Source organism: Onychostoma macrolepis, chromosome 09, assembly GCF_012432095.1.
Source record: "Onychostoma macrolepis isolate SWU-2019 chromosome 09, ASM1243209v1, whole genome shotgun sequence".
NCBI lineage: Eukaryota > Metazoa > Chordata > Actinopteri > Cypriniformes > Cyprinidae > Onychostoma > Onychostoma macrolepis.
The window spans coordinates 33,840,053-33,861,809 of record NC_081163.1 but is presented as its reverse complement, the minus strand read 5'-3'; the positions used below and the strand labels follow the sequence as shown (position 1 = coordinate 33,861,809).

Below are 21,757 nucleotides of genomic sequence, written 5' to 3'. Positions count from 1 at the left end.
AAAATGTATTAAACGTACAGGATAAATGTGTATGATGTAACAGCTGTAGTTAATGGTGTGTAGATAAGGGGTTTGTCATGGTGTGTGTATGTGTGGTTCTTTCTCTCAGGCTGTCCTCACTCACCGATCTATGCCACACTAATTCCCTCCTTGGCAGATGCACGTCTGTGAGGATTAAACCCAGGATTAGACCGCTTGACGACTCAGCCAAGACTCTCCTCATCTCACACCACCAGCTCCTGCGCCACGACTCCAGCCAGACAAGAATGGGAAGAAAACAAACGGTAAATTATGCCACACAGGATTATAGCAGATCCTTAGCATCGGTCATTTAAGATAAGCAGCGTGAGCTTTGACTGATATGTGGTTAAGATAAAGACAAAGAGCACTGGATTTCTGAGCCTTAGCCTACTAAACCTAATGTGTAAAGTTCATGTATTTTTATTTTGATTATTAGAGCGAGCTGTGTAGGATATTAGTTGTACATTTATATTAAATGGTCTGAATGGTAATATAAAACTGTTAGAGTTACTTGACTGGACTGACTTTTACACATGACTTCGCTGAAGTCACACTTACCATTTATCTCCTTAACATATCTACGTTATTTATCAGCTCTCGTCTTGTGTATGTAGTGCCATATGTGTTTACATAATTACTGTGTGACCATGTGATTTGTTTATAATCTGGTATAACCAGATATTGCGCTGGACGTAATCACAATTGATTTAAACTTGCACGGTCTGGATATTGTACTTCAGCATGTTTTGGTACCTTAAGTACTGTAATGTCTGTCTATCTATCTATCTATAAAAATAACAGATCTATCTGTCAAATATCTAAAATATCTGTCTAGATCTTACCTTATAGATGTTTGAGAGACAGATCTGTTATTTTTCTACCATTTTATGTAATAATCATCTCTTAATTATTAATTTCTATTTACAGTATTTGTATATATTTTTTTTTTCGTTAGTGATTTTGCTTACTGTCCTTGATTTGCTGAGTGGTTAAAAGTGAAAGCTTCAGTCAAGCAGAAAGAAGCAGTTCAATCAGTTGTTTACCTTACTGGCCTCATAATCTTCTCTCAGTAAAGTGCTATATCCAGCATAAGGCTAATTTAAAGCTACATGCTCACTGTACGCTCACACAAACACTCTACACTGGCTTCCATTTGAAAGAAGTGAGTCTCATTTTCTTTGTTTTGTTTTCATTCAGTCCTGATTTTCGGGTGTGTGACATCAAGACACCAGCGGTCAGTTATCCTTGTTGAACATCTGAACAGGAAATTTTAATAAAACCAATTATATATTATTTGGCTTACCCTTAGTAACCCCAAAGCCTGTAATAGTTTCTATTGTACTTGGATTTCTAATCTAATCTAATTGCTTATAAATAGAAAATTCTGATTCTGATAAAGGACTAGTGATAAAGCTGACTGTCCTATTTCTACCTTTTACATAGACAAAATGCCAAGTGTCAAACCCAAGAAAAAGAAAATCAAAAAGGAGATCAATGAAGTCGAGGAACCACAAGGTAATTACATTTGTAAATGCCTTATTTGATTTTAACAAGATCACATTTTTTTATCTAGATTATCTATCAAATACGAGTGATATTGTATCATATGCTGTACATTGTTATGTGCTTGCTGCTGGTCAAATACATTCTTATGAAGGTGATTTAAGTGTAGTCCATTGGTCTAACAGCTACCTCTGCAGGTAGCCAGTGGAATAGTTCAAAAACCCACACAAAACTGCACATATTTTGTAGTTGCTTCTTCCTTTATATTTATATAATACCCAATAAACAACAGCAGGGCCCGAGCCAGCTATAGAAATGGAGGGTCTGGAGAGCCGCAGAGAACCGCTGACCCCTGAGCCTCAGGACAATCCACCACAGAAGAAGAAGAAGAAAAAGAAGGCACATGCTTTTGGTAAATAATTTATGTTAATGATATTCACATTTCATTTATGGATGTTACTTCTTTTTAGATGAATTGTTCTTGATTTCATTGTTTTAAAAGATGAGAGTGAACAACAAGACCATCCAAATGGAGATGTTCAAGAGCTTCATACAGATGATGAAGAAGTCACCAGAAAAAGCAAGAGAAAAAGGTGAGAGGCAAAAACTTTGAAAAGAAAAGAACGTAAATACATCTAAATGCAGTAGTTTCATAGAAGTTGTGATTGTATTACATTTTTTACTGAGAATAATGTCCACTTGTTTTTTAAAGGAAGGCTAAGTTGATAGAAAACCAGTCTCATAATGAGCTCGGCGTGGAGGAGGATGACATTATCACTGATGTGCACGCACCCATATCTCAGCGCTCTCTATTCTCAGCCCCTCTGGGTCACAGTCATCCGATCGGAAAAGTGTTTGTAGAAAAGAACCGTGAGTTTCATTTTGGATATATACATGTAATGATACTATCATTATACATAAATATACTGTATGCTAACAATGATTCAACCCGAATTCTGGAAAAGTTGGGATGTTTTTTTAAAAATTGGAATAAAATGAAAACTAAAAGAATTTCAAATCACATGAGCCAATATTTAATTCACAATAGAACATAGATAACATAAACTGAGAAATTTTACAATTTTATGCACAAAATGAGCTCATTTCAAATTTGATGCCTGCTACAGGTCTCAAAATAATTGGGACGGGGGCATGTTTACCGTGGTGTAGCATCTCCTCTTCTTTTCAAAACACTTTGAAGACGTCTGGGCATCGAGGTTATGAGCTTCTGGAGTTTTGGTGTTTTGGTCCCATTCTTGCCTGATATTGGTTTCCAGCTGCTGAAGAGTTCGTGGTCATCTTTGACGTATTTTTCGTTTAATGATGCGCCAAATGTTCTCTATAGGTGAAAGATCTGGACTGCAGGCAGGCCAATTCAGCAGCGGACTCTTCTACTACGAAGCCATTCTGTTGTAATAGCTGCAGTATGTGGTTCTGCATTGTCCTGCTGAAATACATGTTGTCTGGAGGGGAGCATATGTTGCTCTAAAACTCTTATATACCTTTCAGAATTCATAGTGCCTTCCAAAACATGCAAGCTGCCCATACCGTATGCACTTATGCACCCCATACCATCAGAGATGCTGGCTTTTGAACTGAACACAGATAACACGCTGGAAGGTCTCCCTCCTCTTTAGCCCGGAGGACACGGCGTCCGTGATTTCCAACAAGAATGTCAAATTTGGACTCGTCTGACCATAGAACACTTTTCCACTTTAAAACAGTCCATTGTAAATGAGCCTTGGCCCACAGGACACGACGGCGCTTCTGGACCATGTTCATATATGGCTTCCTTTTTGCATAATAGAGCTTTAGTTGGCATCTGCAGATGGCACGGCGGATTGTGTTTACCGACAGTGGTTTCTGGAAGTATTCCTGGGCTCATTTAGTAATGTCAATGACAGACCCTGCTTATTAATGGTTAATAAGGTAGTTGTTAAGTTTAGATATTGGGTAGGATTAGGGATGTAGAATATGGTCAAGCAGAATATATTCTTTATAAGTACTAATAAACAGCCAACATGTTAATAATAGGCATGCTAATAAGCAACTATTTAACAATGAGAATTGGTCCAGAAAATCACATTGTAGGATTTTTAAAGAATTTATTTGCAAATTATGGTGGAAAATAAGTATTTGGTCAATAACAAAATTTCATCTCAATACTTTGTTATATACCCTTTGTTGGCAATGACAGAGGTCAAACGTTTTCTGTAAGTCTTCACAAGGTTTTCACACACTGTTGCTGGTATTTTGGCCCATTCCTCCATGCAGATCTCCTCTAGAGCAGTAATGTTTTGGGGCTGTCGCTGGGCAACACGGACTTTCAACTCCCTCCAAAGCTTTTCGATGGGGTTGAGATCTGGAGACTGGCTAGGCCACTCCAGGACCTTGAAATGCTTCTTACGAAGCCACTCCTTCGTTGCCCGGGGCGGTGTGTTTGGGATCATTGTCATGCTGAAAGACCCAGCCATGTTTCATCTTCAATGCCCTTGCTGATGGAAGGAGGTTTTCACTCAAAATCTCACGATACATGGCCCCATTCATTCTTTCGTTTACACGGATCAGTCGTCCTGGTCCCTTTGCAGAAAAACAGCCCCAAAGCATGATGTTTCCACCCCATGCTTCACAGTAGGTATGGTGTTCTTTGGATGCAACTCAGCATTCTTTCTCCTCCAAACACGACAAGTTGAGTTTTTACCAAAAAGTTCTATTTTGGTTTCATCTGACCATATGACATTCTCCCAATCCTCTTCTGGATCATCCAAATGCTCTCTAGCAAACTTCAGACGGGCCGGACATGTACTGGCTTAAGCAGGGGACACGTCTGGCACTGCTGGATTTGAGTCCCTGGCGCAGTGTGTTACTGATGGTAGCCTTTGTTACTTTGGTCCCAGCTCTCTGCAGGTCATTCACTAGGTCCCCGTGTGGTTCTGGGATTTTTGCTCACAGTTCTTGTGATCATTTTGACCCCACGGGTGAGATCTTGCATGGAGCCCCAGATCGAGGAGATTATCAGTGGTCTTGTATGTCTTCCATTTTCTAATAATTGCTCCCACAGTTGATTTCTTCACACCAAGCTGCTTACCTATTGCAGATTCAGTCTTCCCAGCCTGGTGCAGGTCTACAATTTTGTTTCTGGTGTCCTTTGACAGCTCTTTGGTCTTGGCCATGGTGGAGTTTGGAGTTGGACTGTTTGAGGTTGTGGACAGGTGTCTTTTATACTGATAACGAGTTCAAACAGATGCCATTAATACAGGTAACGAGTGGAGGACAGAGGAGCCTCTTAAAGAAGAAGTTACAGGTCTGTGAGAGCCAGAAATCTTGCTTGTTTGTAGGTGACCAAATACTTATTTTACAGAGGAATTTACCAATTAATTCTTTAATAATCCTACAATGTGATTTTCTGGATATTTTTTCTCTCATTTTGTCTCTCATAGTTGAGGTATACCTATGATGAAAATTACAGGCCTCTCTCATCTTTTTAAGTGGGAGAACTTGCACAATTGGTGGCTGACTAAATACTTTTTTGCCCCACTGTATACAGTATATATATATATATATATATATATATATGCAGTATTATGACAAGTATATTATATATAAATGTAGCCACTAAAATAGGATAAAATATGACCTCTGTCCCAGGCCGTTTCCAGGCGACTGATCGTCTGGATTTATCCCGTGACCATATGGAGGAGTACATGGAAGTCAGGCCTGTGTGGAATACACGAGATGTTGCCATGAGGGTCCACAGTGGCTTCAGGTGGGTTTTGGTTGGGAGATGATCTCAAATGTGACCCTGGACCACAAAACCAGTCTTAAGTCGCTGGGGTATATTTGTAGCAATAGCCAAAAATACACTGTATGGGTCAAAATTATTGATTTTTCTTTTATGCCAAAAATCATTAGTATATTAAGTAAAGATCATGTTCCAAGAGGATATTTTGTAAATTTCCTACTGTAAATATATCAAAACTTAATTTTTGATTAGTAATATGCATTGCTAAGAACTTAATTTGGACAACTTTAAAAGTAATTTTCTCAATATTTAGATTGTTTTGCACCCTCAGATTCCAGATTTTCAAATAGTTGTATCTCGGCCAAATATTGCCCTATCCTAAAAAAGCTTTCAGATGATGTATAAATCTCAATTCTGAAAAATTGACCCTTATGACTGGTTTTGTGGTCCAGGGTCACAAATGGTCTAACAGCTCTTATCAACAGGTTTCATGAGTTTGTCTAGCACTCATCATGACCGTGACCTTTTCATGTGGTTTTCTTTTTGGAGCTTGTTGACTTGTTATGTGTTGGACTCAACTGCTAAAATTGTTGTGGTTTTTGGTGTAGGATCATTGGACTGTTCTCTCATGGGTTTCTGGCTGGATATGCGGTGTGGAATATCATTGTTGTGTATGTGTTAGCTGGAGAGCAGATGACCACTCTACATAACCTTCTCCAGCAGTACCACAGTCTGGCTTACCCAGCACAGTCTCTGCTCTACCTCCTGCTGGCCATCAGCACCGTGTCTGCCTTTGACAGGTGTGTGGACGCATCGTAAGAACACAAGTGTCAATATAAGCAACAACAGTATAAACAATACATAATCATACACCAAGTGATTTAAAATTATATAGCAAATATATTGATTCCAATTCAGTAAACAAGTACTTTCACCAGGGATCCCCATACATTTTTGTCAGCTCATCCCCTTTGAGATTTTAAGTTAATATTTCAATACTTTAACAATATTTTTGCATGATCATGGTTCTTGGGTTGTGGCTAGAAGGGATACAGCTATGGCCAGAAACTAATAATAAATTACATTTTCTACCTAGATTGTGCTTTATTAATGTCTACACCTATCCCAACCCTAAACCTATCCCTTACAATAATGCAAAAACAGTAATTATTGTTGTACAGTATGACAAAAATGACACTATACTGATGTGCGCAAGCCCAGTAGCTGCTCCTGTATCCCTTCTAGCCTTAACCTGGTTCTTGCATGTCGGTTAATGGTCGGTTAATTTGATCAGTTTTATTTTAAAGTAATTCTTTTTCATTTTACATTTTCCCCCTTAACTATTTATTAAGTTTTCATCAGCCCACTATGTGTTTGCAGATCCCAGTTTGGGAAAATCTGCTCTAAGATTAAATCCCTCACTTACAAGACAACTGATAAGGGAATTTTGCAGAACTATCTGTTGTATAATTTTTTGATTTGAGTATTTGAAGATGTGGCTCATGTCATTTGACAAAATAAACGTTCTTTACATCAGGGTGAATCTGGCCAAAGCCTCCATGGCTCTTCGAGGATTTCTCACTCTTGATCCAGCGGCTCTTGCTTCCTTCTGTGAGTGAAAATCAATACACTTTATCAACACAACACTTACCTCTGACCAGGGTTATTATAATTAACTATATACACATTTTAAGACTAATAATTACAAAAGCACACACACAACAAAATTACTTAAACACAGAGTAAAATCAAAACAAAAATATAAAAAACTAATTCAAAATATTAATAAAAACTCTGCCTCTGACAACACAAAGATATTTTTTTAGTAAACCTCCTGTGTTTTTTGTCCCAGTATACTTTGCTGCTCTCATCCTGTCTCTGAGCCAGCAGATGACCAGTGATCGTATACATCTCTACCCCGCAGCCAATGAAACGCTTTGGTGAGTTTGTCAAGCTAGGCGTAATGTAATCCAACAGAATATCCTTAAAACATTATTGCAACAATCAACATATCATTCTGTAAGTGAAATTGATCTGTAGCACAAGTTTGAATACTTGTTGTTTAGGCCCCCGGGTTTAGAACATCAGATTCTACAGCCCTGGATTGTGGTAAACCTGGTCGTAGCTCTTCTGGTTGGTCTGGCCTGGGTGTTTGTTGCTACACGACCAGACATGGACTACACCGAAGGTAAGTAGACCTATACAGAATGAGTGTGTGTGTGTCTTTTCCTCTTCATGTGTCTATTGTCACTTACCTTATTCCTCTATAGTCCACATCCTAACATAAGTACTGTCTTTACTGTCAGAGTTTTTAATGGCGATGGAGGTGGAGGAGTATCCACGTCACGACGAGAAAAATGAGCTGGCGGCCTGAAACACTGATACATGATTTACATTTATCAATGATCAGAAATTAACAATGTTTTGTGCTAAATGTTTTGAAGTAAACATTTTGTGTATTACTTTGTTGTTGAGCTTGTTATATACTGTAGATAATAACTATGTAAACATATAAATAAATTTTTTGTAAAATTTCCTGTTTCCCTTCTAAGTGTGTATTTTAGAAGTATGACTTAGTCCTGTGGTGTGTTGAATTCTTACAGATTATGAATTCATAAGAACTGAATTTATAATATAATTATTCAACAATATGTTGTTTAAATAGCTACTTTTACCATAAGTATTGTTTTGCATACTGCAGGTATTACTTGCAGTTTGTAAGTTGCTTTGGATAGAAGCTACTAAAAGTGTGTGCTAAATTAATAAATGTGACCCTGGACCACAAAACCAGTCTTAAGTCGCTGGGGTATATTTGTAGCAATAGCCAGAAATACATTGTATGGGTCAAAATTATTTTTCTTTTATGCCAAAAATCATTAGGATATTAAGTAAAGATCATGGTCCATAAAGATATTTTGCAAATTTCTTACCATAAATGCATCAAAACTTTTTCATTTTTGATTAGTAATATGCATTGCTAAGAACTTCATTTGGACAACTTTAAAGGCAATTTTCTCAATATTTTAATTTTATGCACCCTCAGATTCCAGATTTTCAAATAGTCGTATCTCGGCCAAATATTGCCCTATCCTAACAAAGCTTTCAGATGATGTATAAATCTCAATTTTGAAAAATTGACACTTAAGACTGGTTTTTGTGGTCCAGGGTCACAAATGCAAATAAATGTAGGACACTCCTGTAGATCACTTGATGTTTTATGTCAAATACACCCCTTTACAACTAAACACATCATTAAAGAGCATGCATACACAAACACAAGTCATAGCACAAATTGAATTTTAATTCTGTAATTTCTAACTACAGATTAAAGGAGTGAAATAATTCCTGAAGATAACTGTAACGTTATGACAACACAGGGGGCGCAATTTCCAAAGGAATGTGAGACAGAAAAGTTCATCTTCTCAGTAGATGAAGAGTAACGCATTCTTTCAGCATATATTGTGTGTGATAATTCATTTTAATTATAGATACATTATTGTTGTCAGGAAAAAAAGAGAAATGAGAGGAAGAAATGCATAGTGATAAAGGATAGTTTATCTGCTGTTTCATGTTCAGCTTAATAAAGGTAGCACTTAACTTTCATTAATAACAGTATCAAACATTGTTATTATATCCAGGGCCGTAGCTGGGGTTTGCGGGGCCCTGGTTGTACCAGTGGGCCCTGTTTGAAATTGTTTAATTTGTATGTTTGTTCTATTTATTTATTTGTGCTATTTACACAGTGGTAATTGTAGGTGTCCACTCCAGGTACAGAAAGCAAATAATCAAATAAAATAGCACTGCATAGTCTTCACTGTAAAAATTAAATATACATTCAAACATTTCTCACATTATCACAGTTTATTTGCTATAGTTTAGAAAATAGTAATAAAATAGGACAAGAACTCAGAGTTGAACTGTGTCAGGAAAAAAAAAAAAAAACATCTTGATAATGTCAGATAACTTTGATAGAAAGATATGTAATGGATTAGTATGACAATATTTACACAGCTATCAATACTTTGTTGAACAATTACCAAGCAATGCTTAATTTTGTTCAGTCTGTAAAAAGGTTGCATTAGCAATTAAAGAAAAAAACACTTTGGTCAGGTCAAAGTGTCTGATTAATTTTTGGTCCCAAATTATTTTTTTTTAACAATTTTACTGGTAGTCCACTTTATGAAGAATTTTTGGGTATAATATGTCACAGTTTACTCTATTTTGCTATACTCACTTAAATGAGTGTCCTGCATCCACTAGTAAAAAAAAAGATATCTGGTGTCTGAATAATTTTTGGTTTGACTGTGGATTAATTCTTGTTAAAACTACAAAGTAATTCAGTCCAGAGCAGTCAGTGATTTTCTTTCTTTCATTTTTTTGGATTAACATTAAAGACACAGACAGCAGATAGTAAATTAGGCGTGGTCACTTTAAGAGACAATGCAACCATTATAATGATACACTGATTTCTTTCTCGACTGTTTACTTTCACTTAAGACACATCCGACAGTTTTTTTCGAGGATACTCTCTGAGACGGGTATTTTGACATAATTCTGTATGTATTGTTGTTGGTTAAATTAAATTAAATTAAAAAAAGAAAAGAAGTATAAATATTGTGGAACTTTTAATTCATACACGCTATTCGTCAAAAGTTTTGATGTTTTTGAAAGAAGTAGGCCTTATCTTATGCTTACCAAGGCTGCATTTATTTGATCAATAGGCTATTAATATCTCATATTGAGGTATTATTAGAATAATACTAATCGCTACCATTCAAAAGTTTGAGGTATAAGATTTTATGCATTTATTTTATTAGTTCAAAAATTACAATCAAATTTCTATTTCAATTAGACTCTGTTCTTCTGAACTTTCTTCACAGTTTCTACGAAAATATTAAGCAGCAAAAACTGTTCTCAACATTTCTAATAATAAGAACCATTAATAACTGAGCACTAATAATAACTGATAACTGTGCACAATATAGCCTAGTATATTGATTTCTGAAGGATCATGTGACACTTTGCCATCACAGGAATAATTCACATTTAAAAATATCCTACAGTAGAAAACAGTTATTTTAAATTGTAAAAATATTTCACATTATATAAGGCCTATTATATTTTTGATCAATGCAGCCTTATCGCTCTTAAAAATAAAAGTTCTTTATTGGCATTGATGGCTCCATGAAGAACCTTTAACATCCATGCAACCTTTCTATTCCACAAAAGATTAGTTTATAGTGAAAAAAAGGTTGTTTATATTATTATTACTAAGAAAAAATGGTTCTTTTAAGAACTGATCACTGAAAGGTTATTTGGGGAACCAAAAATGCTTCTTCTATTGCATCGCTACGAAAACACCCTAATTTTTTAAGTGTTGATAAGCAAAATAGACTTAAAAAATAAATAAAAAATAAAACTGAATTAATAACCAGTAGTGTATATTTTCATATTTAAATATAGAATATGGTATGGTTATGGAATAGATGCTAATGTTATATTATATTACATACGCAAACTCTTGCCCATAGTAGGATTGGTAAACGCGCGTCCGTGGCTTTTCCCAAAACTCTGCGGGAGGTGAAGCCGCTGTACTTCCTGTCGCTGGTTGCGCGAAGCGGGCGCGTGGAGGGATGTAAAGATGGCGGAGCTGCAGATGCTGCTGGAGGAGGAAATCCCAGCGGGTCGCAGAGCGTTACTGGACAGCTTCACCAACCTCGAAAGAGTCGCCGAATACTGCGAAAGTAACTACGTACAGGTGAGCGGGCGAAGCGTTGCGAAACGATGCACATACGCGGTGTTTTTGGAGTTGATGTGTGGAGAAGGAGCTGTTAGTGTCTATGTGGAGGCTGTTGATCATCTGTTGAAGCTGAGCACCAACTACTAAATGCATGCACGCAACCGCGGCGATCCCTTGTCGAGATCAACCGTAAAAGTTTATAGCACTCTTAGGTGAGGCTGTGAACTACGCGAAGACTACTTTGCGAGAGATGCGCTCAGATTTGCAGTGATTGTAGCGCGTCGATAATAGTGATTACATGATAATCTCGCGCTGGCAAACTTTGTTCTGTTTCTCCGCGCGAGTGAAACATCTGATAACGCACTTCAAATCAACTTATCGTTTGTTTTTACACATTTATAGACCGGTGACACTTTCTGTTACTCGTGATCATAGCGAACAAGTGCAGGAGGAATCTGACAGACTGCTAGAAGTCTTCCATACTGATGTCATTTGTCATCGCAGGTTTATTTAACTCAGATTTTCTGTAAAGTGTAAATCGCTTCAGGGATTTGTATTGTGCTTGAACACTCATGTCAGTCATGATCAGGAATTCTTCAAAATTCTTATTTAATATTTACTGGCACACTCTAGTCATATCTATATTGATTTAAATGTTAATGTACTACAATGAATGTTTTAGTGCAGTGATGCACACTAGGGTCAGTTTTAGTGGTCTACCATTATAGTTTTTTTTTTTTTTTTGATGGTTGATGCCAATATTTTAGCAGGGTGACTAATGGTTAATATAAAGCACATATATTAAATTCAATATAAATATCATACCGTTACACTATCTTTGAGTGTATATATATATATATATATATATATATATATATATATATATATTTAAAGCAGTGATGTCAAACGGTTAATCGCATCCATAATAAAAGTTTGTGTGTACATAATATGTGTGTGTACTGTGTATATTTATGATGTGTATATATCAAAACGTGCATGTGTGTAATATATATATATATATATATATATATATATATATATATGAAGAGTTCAGATGCAAAAGCCTCTAAGTGCCATTTGAAATTTTCTTCTAAAATGTGACCCTGGAGCACAAAACCAGTCTTAAGTCGCTGAGGTATATTTGTAGCAATAGTCAAAAAATATTATATGGGTCAAAATTGTCGATTTTTCTTTTATGCCAAAAATCATTAGGATATTAGGTAAAGATCATGTTCCATGAAGATATTTTGTAAATTTCTTACCGTAAATGTATCAACAAATTTAAAGGTGATTTTCTCAATATTTAGATTTTTTTGCACCCTCAGATTCCAGCCATTATGCCATTAAATTGAAATTACTGAACCTACACACCAGAGCCTGATAAAAATGCTCATTTTAGAAGAAAATTTCAAATGGCATCTAGAGGCTTTTACATCTGAACTTTTCATATATATATATATATATATATATATATATATATATATATATATATATATATATATATATAAGAAGAAAATATTATATTTATTTATAATATACACAGATAAAAATGTCTATATACATGTAAATACTTTTAAAATATATGTATGTGTGTGTATTTATGTACATAATAAATATACACAGCACACACACATATATTATATAGACAGAAACTTTTATTATGGATGCAATTAATCATGATTAATTGTTTGACAGAACTAATTTAAAGATGGTAGGGTTGCAAAGGGGTGGAAAATTTCTGGAAACTTTCCAAAAATCCCTGGACAATTCCAAACAATCCTGGAATGTTTCCGAAATTTACTGGAAATTTTCCACCTTTTTGCAACCCTATAGGTATAACACACTGCCGTTATATTTAACATTATGTTTCGTATGTGCATGGGAAATTATATTAAAGTAAAATAAATATTGTGTAGTACATGCTCACTTTCCAGTCAGTCTGACTGAAATCACCCAGAAATCTTGACGGGTTTCATCAGTGTTAAGACACCTACAAACGTAAAGCCCTCTCTCAATCCCACTCCACTGTGCTCATGTGCTGCTAAGCCCATCCCTGAAGCTGTTATATCCTGCGATTGCCAAAAGCAGTTTTGTGATTCTCAGCACTGATGCATGCATACTCTCGCTTAGCAGTTCATTGCAATGTTTTTTTTTAGCGCCAAGGCCTTATTTTAAATATTTAGATTACTGGCTTTTAGAACAGAGACGTGAATGAAATGAGACTGCTCACAGGGGTAACTGAACTGAGGTGTGTTTTCCAAAAGCATCACTAGCCAACTGTGTTCGCAAGTTACATTGAACTATATTGGTAATGACGGAACTTGCCACAATTGCTTTTGGAAACGCCCCCCTGATTAGTATAACTCAAACAGCACCTCATTAGTGACCATTTGGAGCTCGCTATAGGCAGCAGTTGTGTGCATGATACAAATAACTCCCTTCACATGAAGCACATTTGCTAACGGCAAACACTACTGAAGTCAATTGTGAGTAGTCCCTGCTACTCACAGTTGACTTTAGTAGTGTTTGCTAAGTTAATGGTGTGATACTCATAAAAAGCATAAATTTACATGCACACAGATATTATGTAAAATAGTCCATTTACACAACTGTTCAAAAGTTCAGGTTTATTAGATGTTTTAATGTTTTTGAAAGAAATCTCTTATGCTCACCAAGGCTGCATTTATTTGATCGCATTTTGAAAATGCGGCAAAAACAGTAATATTGTGAAATAGTATTACAATTTAAAAATAAATATCAATTTTAGAAAATGAATATATTTTTAAATATAATATTATATCTCTTTGTTGAAATTACAACAGCCCATTACTCCAGGCTTCAGTGTCACGTGATCCTCCAGGATTTATTCTAATATGCAGATTTTCAGTGGAAACATTCGTTTTCTAGAAAGTTCAAAAGAATAGCAATTGTAACATTATAAATATCTTTCCTGTCACTTAATAGTGTCTTTTTTGCTGAGTGAAAGTATTAATTTATTTTTATTGATGCTTATTGTCTGCCATCTGGGATAGGTTTTTTTTCCAACTGAGCTTGTTGCATTGCATTATGGGATTGTCTTTGTAAACAATACATGCAGTGGTGTCTTGAATTTGAATGAACAATTTTAGTAAGCAGTGTAAATTTGCTGCCTCCTATTGGTACAGCCTTCAGTTTAGGCCTAATCCAAATGTTCCCTGTCAGGTTCTCAGAGACTTTGCTAAAAAATGACCCTCACTTAATAAGAATAACATGTTGAAGTGTTGTGAAAGACAATTTTTATTTTTTTTTATAGGCTTTATAGACCGATAAGTTGAGAGTGACTGACTCTTGAAGGACCAGCACCACATCCTCATGTAGCACTGTTTGAAGAATTTATTTTCCAGAATCTGGCAGTAAGTTTTAGGAGCTCATTTTTTGTCAATCTCTGCAAGACCGACTTTTCAGGACAGGAGATGGACTAAAAATGAACTCCCAGAACTTACTGCGACATGGAGCTAAGGAGAAAATGTAGAACTGTGTAAATGTGAAAAGCGTTTAAAAGCAAATAGAAAGTCCTATTTTTTTTTTTACATTTATTTTCTTTATATTTTTTTTGCAGATTTGCACATGTACAAGGTTTAAAATTTTCATGAAATATTTTTTTAAAAATATTGAAGTTTTGAGCAGCTGCATGTATGAGCACCTGCATTCCTCTAGGTTAAAGATGAAAAAATGGGATTTACAATAATAATTTTGACTTGAGTTTATTTATTAATGAGTAACGTCTCTATTGAGAGAATGTGCAAAATTTTAATGTTAACAGGTTTTACAGTGTTATTACAACATTTAACATTTTTATTAATTTAAAAATCGCGAAATTCTTTCAAATTGAAATCTTGTACAAGAACTACAGCAAAAACCAGTTTGATGCATATTTTATCAATATTTTGGAAATTGTATTCGAATATTACCAGTATTGATTTCAATGGATTTCGTTAAATTCCTTAGAACACGACTGCTTAAAACGGTCTAAATTTACGAAACCTACACTTTCAAAACATTATGACTCAGAAATTTTTAATGTAAATGTTAAGTGTAAGTGAAATGTTAAGTACTGTAAGGTCTTTCATGACACTACATATGCTGGCGTGTGAATTTGATAGGTGCTTGATATGAAATAAATGGTGCTTTAAAAAGTCCTTGAAAGTCCTTGAATCTGGTGTTCATGAAAGAGTGGGAACCCTGAATTAAAGTCAATAGAAAAAAAAACTTTTTGGATACCAACATTCTTCAAAATTGTACAGTTTCAATAACATTAGGGAAAATAAATGATAACAGAATTTTGTCCAACCGTGCTGAGAATTCCGGGCCGAGAACGGTTTGTAATCATGCCGCACCGTACCAGGCTCATGTGGAAATACAACTGGAACCGTACCTGACAGTTCTTAGAACCGTTCAGCCCGATAGTGGAAAAGCGGCTATAGTTAAGTTTTGGAACAGTTTGCATTGAGATCATCCTAGTGGTTCAATGGATCACAAATCTCACGGTTCGGATCATATGGTTTTTGAGCCACTGATCGGATCATTTTTCAGATCAGCAAGAAAATAAAAATAAAAATTTTAATGTAACTTTGCTTTCCATTACTTAAAGTGCCCCTATTCTGGGTAATCAAAGGTTGATATTTTGGTTTTGGGAGTCCCCAACAACAGGTTGACATGCATGCAAGGTCAAAAAACACTTTCATTGTCTTATAATATGCATTTATTTTTACCTTATTTGCTCAACGACTCCCAAACGATTCACTCAATGATTAATTTTTCCAAACCCCTCCTTTGCGTGACGTTAATCTGCGGTGATTGGTCTCATTTTCATCTCATCTCGCCTGATAAAGCAGTGTTTGTGAGCAGTGCTGCTTTGTGTACAGTGTTACCAGGGAAACGGCTATTTTTAACGCTCCAAAAGTGACACCTTGTGGCAAAGAATGAATTTGCATTTTCATTCAGACCAATGCGGAAATCAAGTTTTCCCAGGTCTGTGCAGGCAATATGCTAATGTTTCATGTTCACGTCAACTTGGGATTCGTTTTAAAAACGACTCGTTTCAATGATTCAGAGTCAGCTCTTTCTTTTGAGAGACAATAACTTTATACACGGTGTACTTTCAGATTTAAAACTTTGCATGATGTTTTCATTCAACTAAGAGCTTTGTTACACGCTGCATGAAAGGTAATTTTCCAAAATCCATAATAGGGGCACTTTTAAAGCGAAGTACTTCTTTGATACCCCAGCAAAAACTACTAGCCTAGGAAAGTTCAAACATGATTAAAGGGACGAATGAACAGCCAGTAAAAATAAGAAGAACTACACAAATTACAAGCATGGATAAATACAACAGAACAATGTTACAAATAAAATAAGGAATTAAATATAGATTCATCTTTGTCAAAAATGTGTTTTGTTGTTTGATGAGCATGAACAGGTATTTATAGGCTGCTGCCCCTTTAAGACCTGATGCATGGATCCAATATAATGATTTCTTTCTCAGTTGCTCTTGTTCAAAATAGACTGCATTTACCAGAATGATTGTCGAGATCGGTATTTTGTCATTTTATGCATCTGTATCTGTTCAAAGGCAAGGAGTGAAGGAGATACGAAAGAGGATTCAGTTCAGTGTTCGCACTCAGTCTGAGACGCACCACTCTGCGTATGCACGCTTTGAGTGTGCGGCCGTGAACATAGAAAACAATGTGCCTGTAACAAATTGAGTTCCATTTCACCTTTTCTTTCACTGGAATGGTTTAAAATCGCTTGTGTGTGTAAACACGTGCAAATGATAAACTTTCACTCTATTATGGTTAAATTTTGCAATTAATCTGCCGAACCATGGGGCTTGGTCCGTGCGGATCTACGATCCATTCAACCACTAGTCCCTGTGATGCCTAAAAATGCTGTTCTAAGGTAGCTCATAGGTTTTGGGCCAGAGCTTGAAAGGAAGGATAAGGAAGGAGGAGTCAGGGTTATGTGCTTGTATAGATTATTAGCTCTGTTAATTAAAGAGATGTCAGACTGTTTGGATTCATCACATCAGTTGCTTATCTTTATCAGCCAAATCATATGCTTGCTTTCATTGCCTCAAGCAAGCTTTCCGGGCCTGCATGTCAGATTTGAGTCTGTGAATGTCAGTGATTGGCTTTAGTTCTGAAGTGTCAGTGCTTGGATTATAGAGAGAAAGATGACAAGCCTGTGGGAAGTTTTTCACGTGTTTAAGGTGTGTGTTTTTTGGTGGGCTATTGTATTCATTCCAGGTCATTCCAGCTTGTTTCGATTATCTCTTGCTGAGGAGAGTCCCAGTTGTAATTGGATCCATGTTTGGATGATGTGAAATAAGTGGTCCGCTCTGAATCCTACGCCCTTCCAGAATGTTTGTTTTAATGGCAGCCATGGAGATAAGGTGACACACTTTTCTTCTGGCTTCGATTCCAAGTTGAGAAGACGCAGAGTTTTACATATTCATCTAAGAAGATGGTATGGCAAAAGACAGAATTGATTTATTTTGAGAACCTCATTAGTGTTAGATCTTGATTCATTAGGCTAAATAGCACAGTGACTCAACAGTACTGTTGCCTCAAACTTATTAGATGTTCTGAAGCAGACTGGGTTACTCGCCCATATTTCCAAGTAACTCAAAACAACCTTCTTCAGGGTTTCCAAGGGTCCTTACAAAGTGTCTTAAAAGTCATAAAAAGTCTAAAAGTCGTAACGTTCATTGTGAAGAGGTTTTAAAGGGAGAGTTCACCAAAGAATGAAAACTTGCTGGTAATTTACGCACCCTCAGGTCATCTAAGATATAGATAACTTTTTCTTGAGTGGAACAGTAAAGAAGATTTGTAACTGTAACCGTAGGCCTTGATGATTCGTAAAATGCAAGTCAGCGGCTGCCTGTGTTTGAGAATAAAGAAAAAGTATATCAAGGACCGCAAATTTAATGCCTGTGCCTCCTGACGATAAATTGGGGGATTATGAAGTGAAACGATCAGTCTGTGCAAGAAACTGAACCTGTAATCCATAGCCTCAGGAAACGGAAATTCCTAGGGGTGGGAATCTTTAGGCACCTTACGATTCGATTCGATTACGATTCAGAGGGCTGCGATGCAATGATAAAACGACTATCGATGCATAGAGATGTAACGATTCACTCAACTCACGATTCGATTCACGATTTATTTATTTTTTAACAAAATAAGATTTAAGACAAATTAGAAATTAAATGTGTCCTTTTATTATTGCTTGGACAAAATGCTGCACGTTTCTTTGTGAAATTGAAATATAACACTATACACCGCGATACAGCATTGCATTTACATAAACATGATAAACTTTTGCCAAAACTATTTGCTCTGGAACAAATAATAGTTCAATGAGACCAAAGACTGGCCGTCAGATTTACCCAACATGAATTTATATCTCGTGTTTAACCACTATAGAGACATCAGAGCCAGCGGTAAATTGCAGAAGATCTGGCTCTCTCTGCGGGTGTAATGAGCGCCGAACTGCCGTTGAACAGCTTGAGATCCTGTCTCCAAAAACGTTGAAGCAAATTTTCAAATAGACCTTATCTTTATTAACAAACCGCATATTTTAATTATATTTTAATTATATAAGTCCAAGCAAGCACATTCTCGCCTAAAAAAAATCCTTAAAACTACATTCCGTGACACAAAACGGTATTATTTTTAAATTATAGTGGATTTGGGCATCCGCCATGACACTAGATAGACAAAACATAGATAGACATGGCTAGAACAAGTGGAGTGATTACAAAAATCGTGAGAGGGCGTTCCTGTAGCTATACCAGTACAATATCTCACGGTTCTCAACCAATCAGATTTGAGAACCAGAACAAACTGTTGTATAAACTAATATAGCACTTGCATATTATTGCTCTTTTGTTGGTTTTGATTGCCGTTATTGTCCTCATTTGTAAGTCACTTTGGATAAAAGCGTCTGCTAGATAACAAAATGTAAATAACAAAACTAAATTTTAATTTTAAAACAAGCCCCAAATCAAATAAGTAACACAAATAAAAGAAATCTCTTCATAAAAACAAAATAAGCTAGGCTTTGTCTGTGCTCTTTCCATTTAAAATTAGAGGCAACCACTGCATTTTAATCATGATCCAAACAAAGATGTTGCATACATGCAGCATGAGCAGTTTTTAATCTAAATTAGACTGTATAATTTCGAAATTTGAAGCAAAAACAGAATGGTCTGACTTAAAAAAAATAAAATAAAACAAATGGAAGTGATTTGGCAAGTCAACAACAAGGTTACAAAGAACCATCGGGAAATGAAACGCGTGTCTGTAGTAGCATACTTGTAGTAAATTAATACAGACTGTAACATGGTTTCTCATATTTGTTTCCAAAATATTTTAATTTGGCTTGACACAACTTGCATATAGTGTGGCTCTTGTCCAGGGTCTTTCCCCCTTCAACTTCATGGAAGCCAAAGTGCTTCCATACGCTAGCTTTTAGAATCAGATTTTCCCCCCACCCCTAGAAATTCCACAGTTATTCCTTGTTGAAAGTCTTCCCCAGCCTGTTTAAAGTGCCCCTATTATGGATTTTTGATAGGAATGCACCGATATGAAAATTTTGGGCAATACCGATAACCGATAATTCTTTATATTTGAAAGCCGATAACCAACATGTTGGTCGATAAATCTAAATCCAAATTTTTATATCATTTTTGAGAGCCTGATTACAAAAAAGGTCTCATCATTAAAAGCCACCTCCCAAACACTTCAACATAAGCAGCCTAGTTTGAACAGTGTACATTTAAAAAATAATTTTCCTTTTGAAAAATTTTTTAACCAAGTTATGCACTAGTCAGGTGTATAACTCGTGGATGCGCTCTTGGCTCATAAAACAAACACGGTCACAAACACTGCTTTATCAGGCATTACAGACGAGATAAAATGAAAATGAGACCAATCGGACCAATCACCGCAGATTAGCGTCACTCAAAGGAGGGGTTTGGAAAAATGAATCGTTGAGCGAATCGTTAGGGAGTCGTTGAGCAAATAAGGTAAAAACAAATACAAATTATAAGATTTTTTGACCTTGCATGCATGTCAACCTGTTGTTGGGGACTCCCAAAACCAAAATATGAACCTTTCATTACCCATAATAGGGTCACTTTATTAAAGTATCTGAGATACACTATTTATTTTGATATTGTGTTGGTTTGTTCTGAATGAACACAAAATATTAATTTTATTTGTGGAGGTCTTTAAAGGTCTTAAAGTCCTGCATTTAATATTAAAAACTCTGCAGATTCCCTGTTCTCGATCTCGATAAGGATGACAGTCCTCTTTTCAGTAGATGATAAACTGGCCATTGATGTATCAGTAATAGCCGATAATTGTCAGTGCTATTTTTCTCAGAGCGTTTTGTACAACGTATCATGCTGAGTTTGCTAGCAGCAGGACAGTCATTCCAGAAGCAGCCGTAATTAGACCGTAAACATGATGGATGCAGAAATGATGGTGTCTGTGCCGCATGACAATTGAACATGAATGAAAGACATGTCAAAATGAAGTGTGCTAAAAGTGGTTTTCTGCCTATGCTCGCTCTACTGGGGGTGGACGAGTTGAAACTGTCTGTAATAAACCCTGGGATTTATCTTCTCAGAGTGTGTGATTGAATTGTTATTTATTCACAGAATGGGTTTGTATGTGTTGAACTGCACTGGATGTACTACGACCAGGACATTATCACAGAGGATAGTTTGTCAAGTCGATGCCAGACTGAGTCTTGGAGAAGAATGCCTCTCCTTTTATGGACTGGATGGCAGTTGGTTTCTTTCATCTCCTGGCACTAGGACTCTTTTCTTTGAGGGCAAACTTTGTGACTATACTTACTGGAGAAATATTTGCTTTGTTCGTCTGCTTTTTTTCTTTTCTGTGTATTGTGTGTTCTCAGGTGATAAACCAGTCAAAGTAAAGTTCTTTGCTAACAAGATGCTTGTTGAAATAAACAAATCCCCTTTGTGTGTTCCTTCAGATACATTCCTGTAGGCTCCTTTGAGGCGAATAACTGTAGTGGATACAATATATTGTGCAAAAATCACTGTAATATTCACAGTGTTGCTTAATAGGCTAGGCCTATATTATATATTGGGGAACACTGAATATTAAAATGATTTTTAATGTGCTGCTTAAACAAAACTTTCTCTTTATTTTGCACTTCTAAACACTCTGTCATAGCTTTTGTTATCTTCATGCTGTGTTCATGTATTCGCTGTATTTGTTATTTTAGTAATTATTACTCTCTGAGCAGATTATGATTCACACTGGATTGTTTTAGCAGTGATCACATACTAGAGTAATTTGTTTATCATATAACTTTTTTTTAAACGGCTTCTCAGGGATGCTTTTCAGTTCTTAAGTCATCTTGATTGCATCATTAATGGCAATGAAGCATTTAGAGTGTGACTCAGATGTTGGTTGCCATTTGGGAAAAGGACAGCGAGGCCCGTATCTCACGTTTTAGTGTGCAGTTATTCACTGTCTGAGAGTGATTGCATCACAGAAGATGGAGGAGCTGTGTCCAGACTCAGCAGTCAGGTCTTTCTGTCTCCTCCTCCTCCACACTCTGTTTTTCACCCCTCTTGTGAATTTAGTGAGATGTAAAAGAGGCAAGCAGGCGTTTCTTTTGTGAATTGTCCTCCAGCTTCATGGTGCAGTGCTGCCCTCTCCTCAGGCCAGAGA

General features: G+C 36.2%; 2 protein-coding genes across 14 annotated transcripts in view; both read left to right on the top strand.

The window, feature by feature from the left end:
• The first annotated feature begins 64 nt into the window (after positions 1-64).
• tmem237a (transmembrane protein 237a) lies at positions 65-7,743 on the top strand. 2 transcript variants are annotated; one of them, XM_058788229.1, is made up of 12 exons: positions 65-284; positions 1,219-1,255; positions 1,465-1,536; positions 1,817-1,936; positions 2,027-2,117; positions 2,237-2,394; positions 5,173-5,290; positions 5,875-6,066; positions 6,804-6,877; positions 7,119-7,206; positions 7,333-7,454; positions 7,573-7,743. In XM_058788229.1, exons 3-12 carry the CDS (start codon positions 1,470-1,472, stop codon positions 7,638-7,640), a joined length of 1,098 nt encoding a protein of 365 aa, XP_058644212.1. In that variant the 5' UTR covers positions 65-284; positions 1,219-1,255; positions 1,465-1,469; the 3' UTR covers positions 7,641-7,743. The 2 variants fall into 2 exon arrangements, with proteins under 2 accessions (XP_058644212.1, XP_058644213.1); XM_058788230.1 differs by lacking the exon at positions 1,219-1,255.
• Positions 7,744-10,805: 3,062 nt separating this feature from the next.
• The window catches only part of abi2a (abl-interactor 2a), a 47,190-nt gene continuing 36,238 nt past the window's right edge, over positions 10,806-21,757 (top strand). For 2 of the 12 annotated variants that reach the window (XM_058786856.1, XM_058786858.1), the window contains exon 1: positions 10,811-11,024. In XM_058786856.1, the coding sequence (XP_058642839.1) occupies positions 10,908-11,024 (117 nt within the window). In that variant the 5' untranslated portion in view covers positions 10,811-10,907. Of the gene's footprint in view, positions 11,025-21,757 lie in introns of all 12 variants that reach the window. The other 10 variants (XM_058786857.1, XM_058786859.1, XM_058786852.1 and 7 more) reach the window with 9 other exon arrangements.